A 15,499-nucleotide genomic window follows, 5' to 3' on the forward strand; every position below is an offset into this window, starting at 1 on the left:
GAATTGCTGTTCTCCGGGATGGGAACTGCTGATTTCTGGGATGGGAACTGCTGATCTCTGGGATGGGAACTGCTGATCTCTGGGATGGGAACTGCTGTTCTCCAGGATGGGAACTGTTGCTCTCTGGGATGGGAACTGCTGTTCCCCAGGATGGAAAACTGCCCTGAACCCCTGGAATCTGATGTTTCAGGGCTGGCACAGTGTCCCAGTCCCTCCCTGGGATTTCTGGGCAGTGTGGGTTGTGTGTCCTGTGCCTGCAGCAAATCCCTATGGGAAGGACACGCTCCTGCAGCTGATTCCCTCCAGTTCTCCCTCACAGGAGTCCCAGCCCCAATCATTCCCGTGCCAAGGGGCATCTGGCTTTGGAGATGAACCATAGACTGTGTCAAAAGCACTGGATAAAAGTCCTAATTTGTTTATCCCTTGTGCTGGGATGAGTCTGTCAAAGCAGGAAGGAGCTGGTGCTTCACTGAGTTCTCCTCTTGGAGTGCTGCTGCGAGCTCTGAACCTCCTCCTGTGCTCTTCCAGCCTCTTCAGAGACACAGAACTCAGGTCCCCATGAAGGTGATCCTCCCCCCTGCCCCCCTGTTTGTCTTGTGTGTCCTGGAGATGAATTCAGGAGCATCCTCAGAGATGTAATGGAATGGTAAAACATAAAGAATTCTGGCAGAGGTTGCAAACAGGAAAAAGCAGAAATCTCCACGTCCTCTCTCAGCAGAAGCCTGATTCCCATTGGGAGGGGTTGTTATTTTATTTGCCTACAATGAAACAAGTCACACAGCATTTATATCATGTCTTAAACAAGAATCCTCTTATTAGGAGTGGGATGAGTCTCACTCCCCACTTGCCACTTCCCCGACTCCTCTGCCCACAGAAATCCGCCTGGAAGCACGTTAAGGAAGCAGGCAAGGAGAAAGTGTGCCCTGCAGCCAGGGACCAGGGGGAGTCCATGGAAATCTTTGCCTAATTGTTTTGTTTATGAAGCTCTGGGAAGGGTTTCCAGTGGGTTTCCTAATGAACTGGTTTGTTGTTGAGACTTACGGCGATGCCGGTAATTACGCTGCAAACGGGGGGTCAAGACTCATCTTCCTCCCCACAAGCTTTCAACTACCAACCATTAAACACACCAACTCTGCAGTTGAGGTTTTTCCTTCTTCTCCTCGGAGTTTAACTCCTTATTTCCTTGCAGGATACCTGCCATTCATCTCTCAGGAGGGAAAAGGAAAGCGGAACCCAAACTGGTTTGTTCGTCCTGTTGGATGAGCCTGAACTAGATCTCAACAACACACCTGGAATATGGTGACAAACTGGATTCCTACTTAAGAATATATTCTGGGAGGACTCTGTGTTTCTCCCAAAAGCTGAAACTCTCTGTTTTTTCCTGGAAATGCATGGAGAAAAGCTTAGGAGTGTTGTCTGCCTTAGCAATGTGTGTTCCTGTAACACACAGCGAGAGTTTCTCAGCTGCCTTTTGAGCAGAACCATCTCTCCTTCCCAGGAACTTGCTTTTAGGCTTCATTGTTAGGAAAAGCTGATAGAAAAGCTTTAAGTAAAGATTTTTTTTCTCTGGCATTTAATAGCTGTAAGAAGTTCAACTCTGAGCCTGGTGGGGTTCTTTCTATTTAAATTTCCATTAAGGCAAAAAAGACTCAGCTGTGTCTTATCAACTGATTTCATCTAAATAAGAAGGGGTTTTTTTCCAGCAGAGCCAGAGGTGCCACTTCAAATATATAATTTTGGGGACTATGGAAAAGGCTTATTTTACATTAACTTTTTATATGTGATGAAAGTGCTGAGGTTCAGTTTAGTGTTAATAGCTGGGAATTGAGAGAAATATCCTCAAATAAATAATGCTGGTGGTTGAAGTTGAATTAGTGCATTTTTCCATATATCATTTAATTTTATTACTTCAAGGAGACGGTAGTTCTATGTGACTGTTATTTTATATAGTTTTTTATATTTGATTTGTGTTTTTTATGTTAGAAACTACTGCAAATAAGATAATGGTTGTACATTCAACAGCCACAAATTTCCCACTATCAGTCTTGGAGTTAGAATTGATGGGACAGGTCTCCTGGTGTGGTCACACATTTTACCACAGGCTCCAAATTCGAGCAGCAGATAATAAAATAATAAGGAGAAGAAGAATGTTGGGTTTCTGGGTTGGAAAAGGGGCTTAATGGTGCATTTCCTTACAGTATTTTTCCATGGGCTTGGATTGCAAGTTGCCTTTGCATGTGCTTATGGTTAGCAAAGGCATGAACTCATGGAAAAGGAGAGGGGAGGTTGGGAAAAGCCTTCAGAAGATGAAACAAGTCAAGTTCCTGCAGTTTTGGTGACTGTGGAAAGCCTTGTCTTGTTGCTCTTGTTCCCCTGTGACCAAAGGCAAAGAGCCAACTTGAAAACCGGGTTGATTTTTGGTTTGGGGTTTTTTTTTTCCACTCCCATTTTCAGGACTTGCAGCTGCTCTTTGGAGATGCCAGTTATGAATATTCTGCTGTTCACTGGGTTGTTTGAGCTGTGGCTCTGCTAGCCCTGCTGCTCCCAAGGAGCCTGGAGTAGGGGTCTGGCTGCCAACTGGAGAAGGACGGAGAAGAGACGGGATGAGACTTGATTAGATCCCAGAGTTCCTTGAGTTTCTCATTTGGACATGGAAGGTGGATCCTTCATGTTCCCATTTAGTGCAGGGCTGTGCTTTGGGTGATCCAAATCACCCTGAAATCCTTCCCAGGGCTACTGGTCCATAGGAATTCTGTGAATTCCCAGACTGGGGCTTTGGGGTTTGCTTTTGGTTCACATAAAAAAACCAAGGTTTTGTGTCTCTCCCTAATGATAGTGTTTAAGTGTAGACATGTTCAATTTTATTCTTTTTTTTTCCTATAAAGTTTAATTATAGTGGGACATAAAAGTGTTGGAGTTTGAGGGAATATGGAGGGATTTGTTCTGCAGAAATTAGGATAGGGATAGGCAGAGATGGGGGGTGGAGACATAAAATCTGTTAGGAAATACATGTGTTTATGACCACAGTTAAATACTTGGAAAGAAATATAACTCTGTGTATATGGAAGGGGGAAGGCAATATGTGGAATTGGCTGTCATTGCCAGGAAACACAACCTTGCCCTTTTTAATCCTGCTCTAATGGATTGGGGCAGGGAATTAATGGCAAAGGCAATTTCTTGCCCTTCTCTACCCACAGTCTCCTCCTGATCCCCCCATTGTCCCTCTGCCACCCCTCACACCCACATGCACATTCCCTTTTCCTACTGCATTCCAGCAGCATTTCCCTACTGTCTGAGGGGAGGGGAAGGAAAAATCTCCTGCCCATGATGGGAACATGGATATGACACAACTGCAGCAGCTGAGGAAATAAAACCATCCGGGCTGGAAGAAGCCCCAGAGGAAAGAGGCTTTGTAAATAATTCATGCCTGCTGGTGTGAAAGCAATAGAATTAAATTAAAATTGAAGTATAAACATACATCATGGTAGATTTGTGTAAAGAAAGGAATTCAGCTACTGCAGAGGCTGCTGGGGGGGTGGGACGTGGCAGATGCAGCCCACGGAGTCAGCACTCTGAGAGCTCGGCGGCGTGTGGGCTCTCCCTAATCCTTGTGTACACTTTTTGGGAGACTCTTAAGCTGCTGGTGGTTGGAAGCTGCTCTGGAGACCTTTAGACCCCTGTGCCTTGGGATTTGCTGGGCAGGATTTGAAGGCATGACATGTGTGAGGACCTGTTGGTTCCAGGTCAGCGTCACAAAATGGACCTGTTCCCCTTTTAAGCCGTTTTTCATCCTCTGTGGAGGCTGAGGAGGTCAATCCCCAGAGCTCATTGCTGCTCTGTGCCGGGGTTGCTCCTCTGTGTTCCTCTTTGTAGCCCTACACAGGTGCTTTTAAAATTTCTTAAGGAAAAATGAACTGAAAATCTGCTCAATCCAAATCCCTTAAGCCAGGATTGACGGAGGTGCCACTGGGAAGCTCCTGCCTGGGCTGGAATTTGAAGCACAGGTGCCATCTGTGTTTTCCTGCCATGCTTTGGCCAAATTGCATTTCCAGCCTTTCTGTCCTGCACTATTTTTCATGAAATAGATGGAATTTTCCTGAAAATTCCTGTCCATAAATACTCCTTCCCACTCGGGTTACCGGAGCAGCAGAAGCAGCCAGAGGTCCTTCCAAATGGAAAACAGGAGTTGGGAGGAAGTGGGACAGTGGAGAACTGTCCAGAAAGGCTCTTTTCTCTCACTCTCAGTGGCTTCTTAACTACAGCCATAAATCTTTTAATAAAGGTGGTGAAAAGTGAAGGAAGAAAGGAAGAAACAGGTTTAATTTCAGGCATTTCCGTGAAGAGAATGGGTAGAATTATTTTGAAAAGGTGTGAAGGAAGGGTGAAAAAAACCCCAAACCAGTCCTGCAAAGTGACTCTAATTACCTCAGTCTCAAAGTTGAAACTCAGTTCACACCCTGCAAAGCTTTGTACCTTAGAGCAGGACTAAAAAGGGGCTCAGCTGCTCACAAAAGCAGAGCTGTGGTTGCAGCCCCCAGAACCACGAGGGCATTGAGGGCTTCCTGTGTCCTTTCCCATCCTCTACCTTCCTTTGATTAAGTTTATAAAGACTAAATGCCCATTCACACTGAGATTGGTGTCCAGGGTGAGAATCCCCTGGGCTTCATGACAGCAAATGGATATATCCAAGGAAAACCACTTGGGAGTATCTTTATGTTGGCTTGAGCAATGGCAAGGGTGCAATTCCAGCTTAGTTTTAATGAGCATAGGCCAGCTGAGATGAATAATGCCCATTTTCTCCCACTGCCCACATGCTTTAGGTGCAGGTTGGACTTATTGTTGTAGCTTTATTTCTCAGCTCTTGCACAGGATTGATGTGCCATGTCATGATGTGTCATTATGAAGTTTAACTGTCCTGTTCTCCAGGTTAGTCTTTTGTTCCTCTAAGGTGTTTTTTCTTTCCCAGTTATGAAGTGATATCAATAATATCTTTTCAGCCAGAGACAGGCTAATGGAGGGGACGTGGGTGCCAGGTCAGACTCTGGCCTGGTCTGGATCTGACAAAGTAATTGCTGTCTAATGACTGCAGGAGAGTGGATGAGCAGAGTGTCAGCCACCAGAAAGCCTGTTGGTGGGCTTAGAGGGAGAACAAAATGCTTGGGAAAAGAGTCTTCAACTAACCCTGGAGAGTGTGGCAGCTTTGCTGCCTCTGCTTTGCCCAGAGCAGGTGGAGTCGATGCTTTCCATGGAGCTGGAACACCCACACCCCCATCAAAGTGATTCCCAGCATTGACCCTTCCCAATAACCCTCTGCAGGCCTTACAGCCAACACTGGGGAGGCTTAATTTACCTCTGGAAAAGGGAAAATTTGGCTGATGAGGTGAGAAAAGTCCCTCAGAGTGACGTGTCCTGTGTTGGGGGGGTCTCTTGCAGTGCACGTGCCGCAAGGACATGGTGAAGATCTCCATGGATGTGTTTGTGAGGGTCCTGCAGCCAGAACGATATGATTTATGGAAACAAGGCAAAGACATTGCTGTCCTGGACCACATGAAACCCACAGCTCTGACCAGCCCAGAACTGGATGCCTGGAATGAGACAAAGGCAGAGCTGAAGGCAAAATTGCTCCGCAGGTAAAGAGAAAACAGTCGTCGTGTCTGAGCCCTTTGATTCTAATTGCTAAGATTTTAAATGCCATAATTCTTAGTTTGAGATAGTTCAAACTCTTTTTTTTGCCTCTTCCCTTTGTTCTCTTTATACAATACCTCTTGTGATTTGTCATGGGTAATGTGTCCCTCATTGTTCTCTTCCCTTTAAATGTTATAAAAGCACATATTCTCCAAAGTAGGACACCGGGTGCCCCCTCACATCTCATCTTCTCCTGGAAGACAAAAAAATCTATGGTAAACATTTAGAGCTTCACTTATCAGAAGGCAGGAAGGGGAAAAAAAAAAAAAAGCCCCATCAGTTGCAAAAGGGATTTTATGCATGCCTTTCTGTGCTTCCTTTGATCTGTCTTAATTTTCTCCAAGTCTGTGGGTTTTGTGTGTTAACAGCATGCTCGAGTGGAAAATTTGGCATGCTAACCTTTTCCTGTTGGAATCTTGCTTTTATAGGATAGGAGATGAGGAAGAGGACAACAAACACCGGTAGGTGACTCCCCTCATCACCTTCAATCACTTCATTCTTTCTCCTGTCGAGTTTTTCTTAAAATAGTAACTCTTGGAGGTGTTTGCCTTTTTTTCACTGAGTTTTTTCACATCACCTTCTTTGAAAGGCCACAGGAAATCTCTGGGCATCGAGGTTTCTCTTGGTTTGGTGTAGTTTTCTGTGACCTCTTGTGCCATTGGAGACCCTCAGCTCCCTTGTGCCTGCTCTGGTTTTCATTCTGGAGTTAATCTGCTGAACTAGCAGGGGGTGTGATGAGAACTGGTTGTAGATGAGGGCAACTCATAAAAGCATAAAAATGCTGCTGCTGACTCAGAGTAGAATTGAACTGGAGGGGTTTGAACATTGGCTGGTGGTGGGAGAACTTCCCTTCCTCCTCAAGCTTACTTGAAGAGTAAGATTCTGTATTTTTAAAGGAATTGAGGTGAAGTGTGTGCCCTTCCATATGCTCCCATATCCTACTTTTTTACATCTTTCTCATTCCTGTTCCCCAAAGCACCTGCAGTGCAGCACATGGTTTCTTTCTGCTCTCATCTAGCATTTGTTGAATTCCTGGTTGAGAGCATTGGCAGGCTCTGGAAATTGTGTTGCTTCATCCACTTGTAATATTCTGCTGGTAATTTCAGTTCCAGTATCACTGCTTGGAAATCCAGGGGAAAAAAAAAAGTGTTAAATAAGGTCCTGGGGCCATCTTTGATGTGGACCCTGAGTAACAATTTAAAAACCTAATAATTGGACAATAGCTGATGTATTTAGGCATTTTATCAAAGAAAGAGACACTTTTAGTAGTGTGTTATCTTTCTTTCTCCATCACTGCTGTTCATCTTCCAGAAGTTTCAGTCACCCAGTGAGCCCTGGACTGGGGCTCCTGTGACTTGTGTTCCCTACATAAAGTATTTTGTCCAGTATTATTTTACAAATGCTGAAATGGAAAGGTGTGTTCCCCACTAAATCCATGCTCCCAAAGACACAGTAAATATGGCATTTGGCAGATAACTGACCTCTGCAATATTGCTCTGCCCCAGAGGTTATATCCCTACGATGTTTCCAGCTATTCCTTCTGTAATGAGCTTCAGGAAAAGCAGTGCAACCTCAGAGAGTTGCCATTTGTGCTCTCTGGGCAATGACTGAACTCCAGTGGGTCCCTGGAGCTTTTCCTTCCTCATCTGGAAATTGGGAATCTCTTTGCTGCCTGTCACTGTTAAGGGTTACTTATATATATAAATATTTGCACAGTGTAAGGTACTGTATGAACACCAAGGATTATTTTCCCTCAGCAGAGAAGCCTCTCTCTCAACCTGAGCCTATTGCAAAAGATCCAGGTACATTTTTTCCTTATCTCTTCAGTGTTGCCTGGATTATTTCAGTATTATCCTGAAGCAGTTTTGAAGTTGTTCAATACTCCTTAGCAGTACTTTCTCTCCTGTGCTTATGTCTTTCCAAGACATCATTTTACTTGAAGCCTGATTTTTCTCAGCAGGATGGAGGGAAGGGATTCACCTCTGCCCAAACCTCTTCACAGTTGTAGCTACTTAATTTAAGTCACTTTGTGGACTGTTCTTCAAAGAGTACAAACGCTGCTTTTTTGTCAGCTCTCCTGGAAAATGGAGCTTTTAAACTCTGCAGAGATGTGTTATTTCTTCTCTAAGGTCAGTCAGACTTAGTTACCTTGAAAAACTCAACTTTGTTTACTTTGTGGCTTCAGCAAGGGACTGTTTTTAGTCCAGTCCAGTCCCCAACAGCCCATTTCTGGTGTGTGAATTCTGGCAGAGCCAGAACAGCTTCACCTGGGAAGCTGCTCAGCCTTCAGCCTGCAGTTCTGGAAGCACTTTCTTTAAATGTAGAGCCTCCTGCCTCTCTTCCCCACAACTCCAGAGTGAGAAGAGCACTGCCAAAAGATCTTTTTTTTTTTTTTTTAGCTCCTGTGAGTATTTCATCTCCTGTGAGTATAAAGCTTTGTGCTGTCATTTTTGCCTGGCATTTCCACCCCACAGGAATAAAACACCCTTTCCTAAAACCACCCTTTGACACCACTCTGCTGCTTTCTGCAGCTACAAAAAAAGTTCCAGCTGCAATGACAGAGTCTCACAGCTTTATTTTCTCCTCCCACCTGACTTTCCTCCCCCTCCAGGGAAGGTGATGTGGACTTGGAATATGGGTGAAGAGCAAAGCTGATCCTTTTGGGTTCAGCTCTGTGTTCCTGCTAATGACTGTCTTGCAGGTGTGAAGGCAACATCTATACTTGGAGAGCCACCATATGCTCTGAGTCTGGCAATTAGAAATCTCTGTGCATATGGATCAACCTGCTTTTCTATTCATCTTCCATCTCAGGTGGAATTTTTTTTTTCTCCCTCCTTTGGCAGTTACCTGATTAAGGGCCCTTAATTCTGTTGTGCTGCAAATCTAATTAGCAGCTGAATTTCTGGGCTCTGAGGATGGGAAGCTGAATTTCAGCCTTTCTGCATTTTTAGGCACTGGTTGTGTTTGACTGTTTGTCACACCCCCCCAAAAAGAAGTGTCTACATGCTAAAAATGGGGTAAAAATTACAAGTTTCTGAATCACTCTCTTTTGAAAAGAGAGCATGTTAGACTTAAACCCAAAATTCAAGGAGCTATTGGATGGGTTCTGTAAAAACACTGGACTGGGACTGGCTGGGATGGAGTTGCTGGGATTTGTGGCTACACCACTGCTCACAAGGCTCTGATGGTTTTGGTTTTGCTGGCACAGTGTCAAGGCTTTATTTTCCCCCCCCTCTGTGGGGTGGGTGAGAGATGGGGAGGGGACCCAGCTGGGACAGCTGGCCCAGAGTGGCCAAAGGGAGCTTCTGTGCCATAAAATGTGATGGTGAGCAATAAAAACTGGGGGAGAGAGGAAGAAGGAGGGGTTTGGCTTCTGAGGTGGGGGTTGTTTGGAGCCTGGCTGGGCACTGCTCTGCCTGGGGGACACGGTGAGTGCATTTCCTGGGCTTATTTCTTTCTCTTTTCATCCTTCCCTCTTTCCCTCACCTGCATTTGTCTTGACTTACAAGTTTTCTGGCTCTTTTTCTTCCTGTTTTCCCTCCCTGACCCTCTTGAGCAGTGGGGAGGGAGTGTCTGGGTGGGTGCTTGGCTTCCTTCTGTTCCCAACCAAAAAAAATATCATCCTGACTTCTGAATTTGCATTTTATTTTCCATTGTGGCCACTGTAATCTCTTTTTCTTAGTGGCATTGACTTTAAAAAGAATGAACAGCTCTGCTATTGGCTCATTAGTATTAGTCTGATCATATTAATATACCTATTTTTTAGTTGGATTTCTTCAAGGCCTTGGACCTTGTGAATTATACCACTGAATAATCATAGTCTGCCTATTGATTTTGCTCTGAACATTCATTATAGTGTGTTTTTTAGGAACTGGCAGTGCTGGGTAATGTCTCAGAGCTGGAAGATGATGCTTTGCAGACTTCCAGCAGTTTGCCAAAGGGGAGCACGGCCAGAATGAACCGAAATAATGGAATGGAGGCAGAGGATGAAAGAGAGATTTAAACAAGTTTTCATCTGTATTTTGAAATACAAGCAAAATAGATTTAAACCCACAATTAAAATCACTTTGACTGCAGCTTGTGAGCTTACATTAGTAATGGTGGGAAAAAGCTCTTCAGGAAACCCAGACAATTAATGGCTGCAAGAATGGATCTTAAATGTTGTGTTATGCAAGGTTCATCTGCTCCCTTTCAGATATCTCTTTTGCCCTGTAGCTATTTTAACTACCTTGTGTTTTCACTCCAAAGAAGATCCTTTTGTTTTGTGTTCAGCTTTTTTAAGTCAGTGACTGATGGTTTTCTGTATTGAAGGCTGTGCTTTCATGTCAAATCCCACTTTTTGTACTTCCAGGTCTCACAGAAAAAGGAGTCAGCACAGGAGACACAAAACAGAGGATCAGAAGTCTCTGGGGGATGTCATGGCCATTGAAACTGCCCTGGAAGATGTGAAAGTAAAAGAGGAGCTGAAAAGAGGGACAGACCTGGAGGAAGAGGAGAGAAGCAAAGGGATTGAGGGAGAAGGTGAGGGCCCTGCTCACTGGTGGCAGTGAAGAGTTGGGGCAAGTTATCTCTCTCAAAACATCTCGTGTAAATAACTTCTGTGCTGCTGTTTATTTCTGTTGAAATATCAGCAGAGTTTTTCCCAATATTAAATCCATGCTCCCTGCAATACACCATCACTCACAGCAGCAGTTGATTTTTCCCTCTCTTTAAGGATTCAGTCCCAATAGCTTTCTTGGTAAGGTTTGAAAATATGACAGGTTTGTAAAAATATATATTACAGGAGGAATTTTTTAAAAAATTTTTCATAGGGAAACAAATAAAATATATTTTTGCGTCCTTCTCTTGAAGAGGATTGATTTGTGCACTGCCTTGTGCAATTCATCTTTCCTCTTTCCCTCCATTTATTCCCATTTCTCACAAGCTGAATCCAGGGAGCTTTAGCTTGGGAGGGATCCTCAGCTGCTACACGAGTCCCACTTGGGTTTCTTCAAGTCCAGCTGGAGCAGGGAAGCTTTCCAGCTTTCTTTGCATGGCTGAAATTAAAACCAGTCCATGACAGCTCCCAATCCTTTGGGATTTCTCCTGCCTATGGTTATTCCCAAGGCCTGAACTCACCCATGGAGCAGGAGGCTCTTTCTGTGACACTTTTTTCTTGGCTGTGTAGCAAAAGTTGCAATTTTTGCTGGGAAAAAGCTGTTTTTTCCCCCCCTAACGTGTGTGGTTAAGTGGTTGCTGTGTCTGATCCACTCCCTCTTTGAGGCTTCTCCGAGAAGTGAATTAATTTTAATCTATTGTGTACATTCCATTATTTGTTTAGCACTTGGAGAAACTGATGCTGCAAAGTGTTTAGAGAACCTTGATAATGATCTTAAAGGAAATCTATGGAAGCTCTGGGAAGAGAATCGAGGGCTTTGTTCAGTTCCAGAGCCTCTTAACTAGGCAGTGTATTTTCCTCTTTTCAGGGGAAATCAGGGGTTGGAGAATCATTGTTGCACAGAGCAGCAGCACAGTGCAGACACTTAATTTCTATTGCCCTGAGCCTGGAAGCAGCAGCAGTGTGTTAAATTGTCTGCTCTGAGCTCTTGTACAAGTTTAACACTTGATGCTTGGAATAAATGGCCCGAAAATGCTGATTTTTCTTCGGAGACAAGAGATAAGTGACAGGGACAGATCTGAGATCATTAGAATGGCCAAGGAACAATAAAAACTCTGTTCTAGCTGAATAGGTTCCAAATCATACACTTCCACTACATCTTAAGAGCTCTTTAACTCTTAGCTCAGGAGGGAAAAGCTGATTTTCAACACCATTGCAGCAAGTGCCACTGGAACAGGCTTGGTGTGGCTGTTAGCAAATATACAGCTTTCTCACTGCAATATAGCAATTAAATCCCAATGGCTTCTCTAGTTTTCCACATCCTGCTGCCTTTCACAAGTGTCTTAGGGTTTCATCTTGAAAAAAGAAAAGAGCATCTGCTTGGATTGTCCTGCTCGTGGCAATTCAGCTCCCCCCCCACCTCCTTCCCTTCCTTTATTCCTCTGGTTTTAATTTGGCTTGATTTTCTGTTTACACCAGTAGAGATGACCTTGAGAAAGGAGGAAGAAGGAGATTTCAGAGTAATCAGGGATTCAAAGTACATCTTGTGCTTCGTGCTGGTTATTTGGACAAGCTGAGTATTTATAACTCGAGGTTTTCAGGATTTCTGACCCAGATCCCTTAACGGTGCTTTGTTTTGGTTTTTGTGACTCAGCTTTACATTCATAATTTATTATGTTGCTATTAATATATTCAGAACTCTTAGCAGGTTGTCTTGGGACACGAGGAAGGAGAGTCTTTAGTCTTTGCTGTTCTCCTGGGGTGCTGAGCAGCAGAAATCTCTCCTGTGAGTCAGCAGGTGTTGCCTGTGGTGCTGTGGCTGGTAGGAGTCCTGCAGACTGGGCTACAAACCTTCCCTCTGGTGCTGAAATCCATTTCTAACTGTCTCTACCCCATCCCAGGAGATGTTGCTGCAATGGAGGAAGTCCAGGCTCCTGTAGCATCTTTTTATAATCCCATTGCCCAAAGCTGTGGTGTGGGGTCCTCTGGAAGGGGTTTGATTTCCTCACCAAAACCCCTTCCCCTCACAGATATCACAGAATCCCTGGATCTTTGAGGTTGGAAAAGACCTCCAAGGTCATCGAGTCCAACCTTTGATCCCACCTTGTCCCCCAGCCCAGAGCACTCAGTGTCACATCCAGGCCTTCCTTGGACACCTCCAGGGGTGGGGACTCCAAACCTCCCTGGGCAGCCCCTGCCAATGCCTGAGCACCCTTTCCATGGAGAAATTCCTCCTGATGTCCAACCTGACCCTCCCCTGGCACAGCATGAGGCCGTTTCCTCTTGTCCTGTCCCTTGTTCCCTGGGAGCAGAGCTCAACCCCTCTGGCTCCAACCTCTTTCCAGGGAGCTGCAGAGCCAGAAGGTCCCTCCTGATCCCCCTTTTCTCCAGGCTGAGCCCCCCCAGCTCCCTCAGCTGCTCCTCAGCTTTCCTGAGCTCTGTCCAGCATTTCCCATTATCCCTGGACACTTCTGTCCATGACACCACATTGTCACACGTGTTTCCCACATGTCCCAGCTCTGCTACACGAGGAAGGACAGCAAAGACCTTCCTCTGTTAACCTACAGTGGATTTGTGCCTGCAGATCCCTTTCCTTCCTAGAAATGTTCAGGACAGCCAAGACAGGCACTTGGAATTTTACCTCCCTTTTCCCTGGCTTCTGATTCTATAGATTCACTTGCAAACTCGTTTGTTCATCTTAATGCAAAGACTTTTAAGCCCAGTTCTACGTGCCAGCTGCTGTCAAATTACCCTTTAGAAGTCAATAAAGCTGGTGAATGGCATTTGTGGTGTTGTTGGGGAGAGAATTCTCAGAGTGTATGGAGAGTAAATATGATCTGGTTTTGTGCAACTGGGGAGAAATCCAATTTTCCTTTCATTCACTGTGTTTGTTTCTCTAAGGAAATTCAATATTCCTTTCTCTGTGATAGAACAAACCAGTTTATCTGAGGAACTGCCTACACAAGCACAGCTATAATTATTTGGGCTGGACTTGTTCCCATGTTTATAAGTTAGTGTAAATAAAGTCATCCCAGAGCAGACTTCTGGGAAATGCTGAGGTTGAGGTATTCCCTGGAAGATTTCAGCAGGGATATTGGCACTTTATCTCATTGTTGGGTTGTTCACCCTTCCTCCTGCAGACACCTCTTTTTTGTGTGATGGTTTATCTGGTTTTCCATTTACTGGGTTTGACTGGTCAGGTTTGGGGTAGTAGTGGAAGGGTCTGGGCAGGTTGGGGTTGGTGAAACATCATTATTGGGGTGAACAACCTGTCTGTGGTTGTCATCAGCTCTTCCTCCCATCCTGTTCTGGGAAATGACTTTTTGTCACAGCATCTGGAGGTGAAAACCAATCTCCTGTGGAATCAGTGGAGCCCTGTCCTCTGCCTGTGAGCACCTCTGGTTTACCTGCCTTTGGAGGAACTGGTGACTCCATCCCTGGAGTGAGGGAGGAGCTGGGCAGTGGGAACACACATCATGGCAGAGGGAAGAGGTGAAGGCAGCTCCTGTCCTAACCTGAGACACTCCCTCAGTGGCCAGCAGGAGTTTTAACCACTGCTGGAAAATCAGTGTGTGGTTCCCATAACAGAGTTCCATTGGGAAGAGAGGTGGGGAAGACTTTTATGGGCCTTTTATGATGATATTGGGATGTTTATCTGTTCAAGAAGTGTTGTCAGAGCCATGTGAGAGACCTGTACAGATCAAATGAGTGACAGTGAGCTGGGAGAAACAAGGACAGTGGAAAGGATATCTCAGTATCCCGTGCTGGTGTGGTGTCTGTAACAGGCTTAGCTCAGTGCTCTGCCTGATTTATGCTTTAAAGGCATCTCTTAAAAAGACTTTACAGCAGAAATCTTCTGGTAATAATGATTCAGGTGTCTTTGTTTAATTCTTCATTTCCTGGGGCTGTTGAGCACGTTGACACACAGTAATACCCAGATAAGAGCTGGGCTTGCAAATAAAGGGAGGACCAGAGGTTTAGCACAATATGATACAGAATGGAGGCCTCCAAACTTTTTGGATTGCACCTGTTCATCAGCAAAAAAAAATCTGAGCACATTTCTTGATGTATGTCTTTGTTTATATACTCACTTATTTATGTATAGCACAGAAATACACAGGTACACTTGTATTTCTGTGCTGATATGTCTGTTATAGACATAGAGAAAAACAGAGATTTAAAAAAGGAAGACCTAAAGATAAAAGAAACGCTACTCTAAAGATATATTTTATTTTGTTAACAGTACAAAAATATTTCCTTCCTGCACCCCAGTGGATGGTTTTGTGCCCCCAGCTTTGGAGGCTGCTGATACAAAAAACTTGAAATACAGAGTCGGGGCTAATGTAATAAATGACATGGGTTTTGGCACACTGTCCAGTTTCTTAGGGATTTAGATATTTTTCCCTCTAGGAAACATTAATTTTGGCAGCCTTTCTGCTCCAGTCAAGAATTGAATAGTCCATAGAAATGACACAAGTCTTTTCTTTGTAACGTGGGCTTCTCTAGGGCAGTGCTGAGGCACAGCTGGATGTCTGCAGCTCTCAGGGGGCCTGTTTGAGAGGAATAATCCCTGATGGAGCATGTTAGAGGAATAATGCCAGGATGGGACATGATAGAGGAATAATGCCATGATGAGATAAGAGCAATAATGCCATGGTGGGACATGTTAAAACAGTAATGCCATGGTGGGACATGTTAGAGCAATAATGTGAGGATTGTTACATGTTAGAGCAATAATTGCAGGATGGGATATGTTAGAGGAATAAAGCCATGATGGAATATGTTACAGGAATAGAACCACGATGGAATATGTTAGAGGAGTAATGCCATGATGGATATATTAGAGGAATAAAGCCATGATGAGACATGTTAGAGCAATAATTGCAGGATGGGATATGTTAGAAGAATAAAACCATGATGGAACATGTTAGAGGATAATGCCATGATGGGATATGTTAGAGGAATAATTGCAGGATAAGATATGTTAGAGGAGTAATGCCATGATGGGATATGTTAGAGCAATAATGCCACAATGGAATATATTAGAGGAATAAAACCATGATGGGACAGGTTAGAGGAATAATCCATGATGGAGCATGTTAGAGGAATAATACCATGATGGGAAATGTTAGAGCAGTAATGCCATGATGGGATATGTTAGAAGAATAAAGCCATGATGGGATATGTTAGAGGAATAAAGCCATGGTAGGACATGTT

General features: G+C 44.3%; 1 protein-coding gene across 2 annotated transcripts in view; it reads left to right on the forward strand.

The window, feature by feature from the left end:
- KDM4B (lysine demethylase 4B) overlaps positions 1 to 15,499 on the forward strand; it is an 83,100-nt gene that overhangs the window by 38,518 nt on the left and 29,083 nt on the right. The window contains exons 8-10 of one of the 2 annotated variants that reach the window (XM_027666564.1): positions 5,434 to 5,630; positions 6,114 to 6,146; positions 10,037 to 10,206. In XM_027666564.1, coding sequence (XP_027522365.1) covers positions 5,434 to 5,630; positions 6,114 to 6,146; positions 10,037 to 10,206 — 400 coding nt within the window. The remainder of the gene's footprint in view (positions 1 to 5,433; positions 5,631 to 6,113; positions 6,147 to 10,036; positions 10,207 to 15,499) is intronic. The other variant, XM_027666565.1, reaches the window with a different exon arrangement.

The sequence above is a fragment of the Corapipo altera genome, unplaced genomic scaffold (assembly GCF_003945725.1).
Source record: "Corapipo altera isolate COAL_440 unplaced genomic scaffold, ASM394572v1 193, whole genome shotgun sequence".
Lineage (NCBI taxonomy): Eukaryota > Metazoa > Chordata > Aves > Passeriformes > Pipridae > Corapipo > Corapipo altera.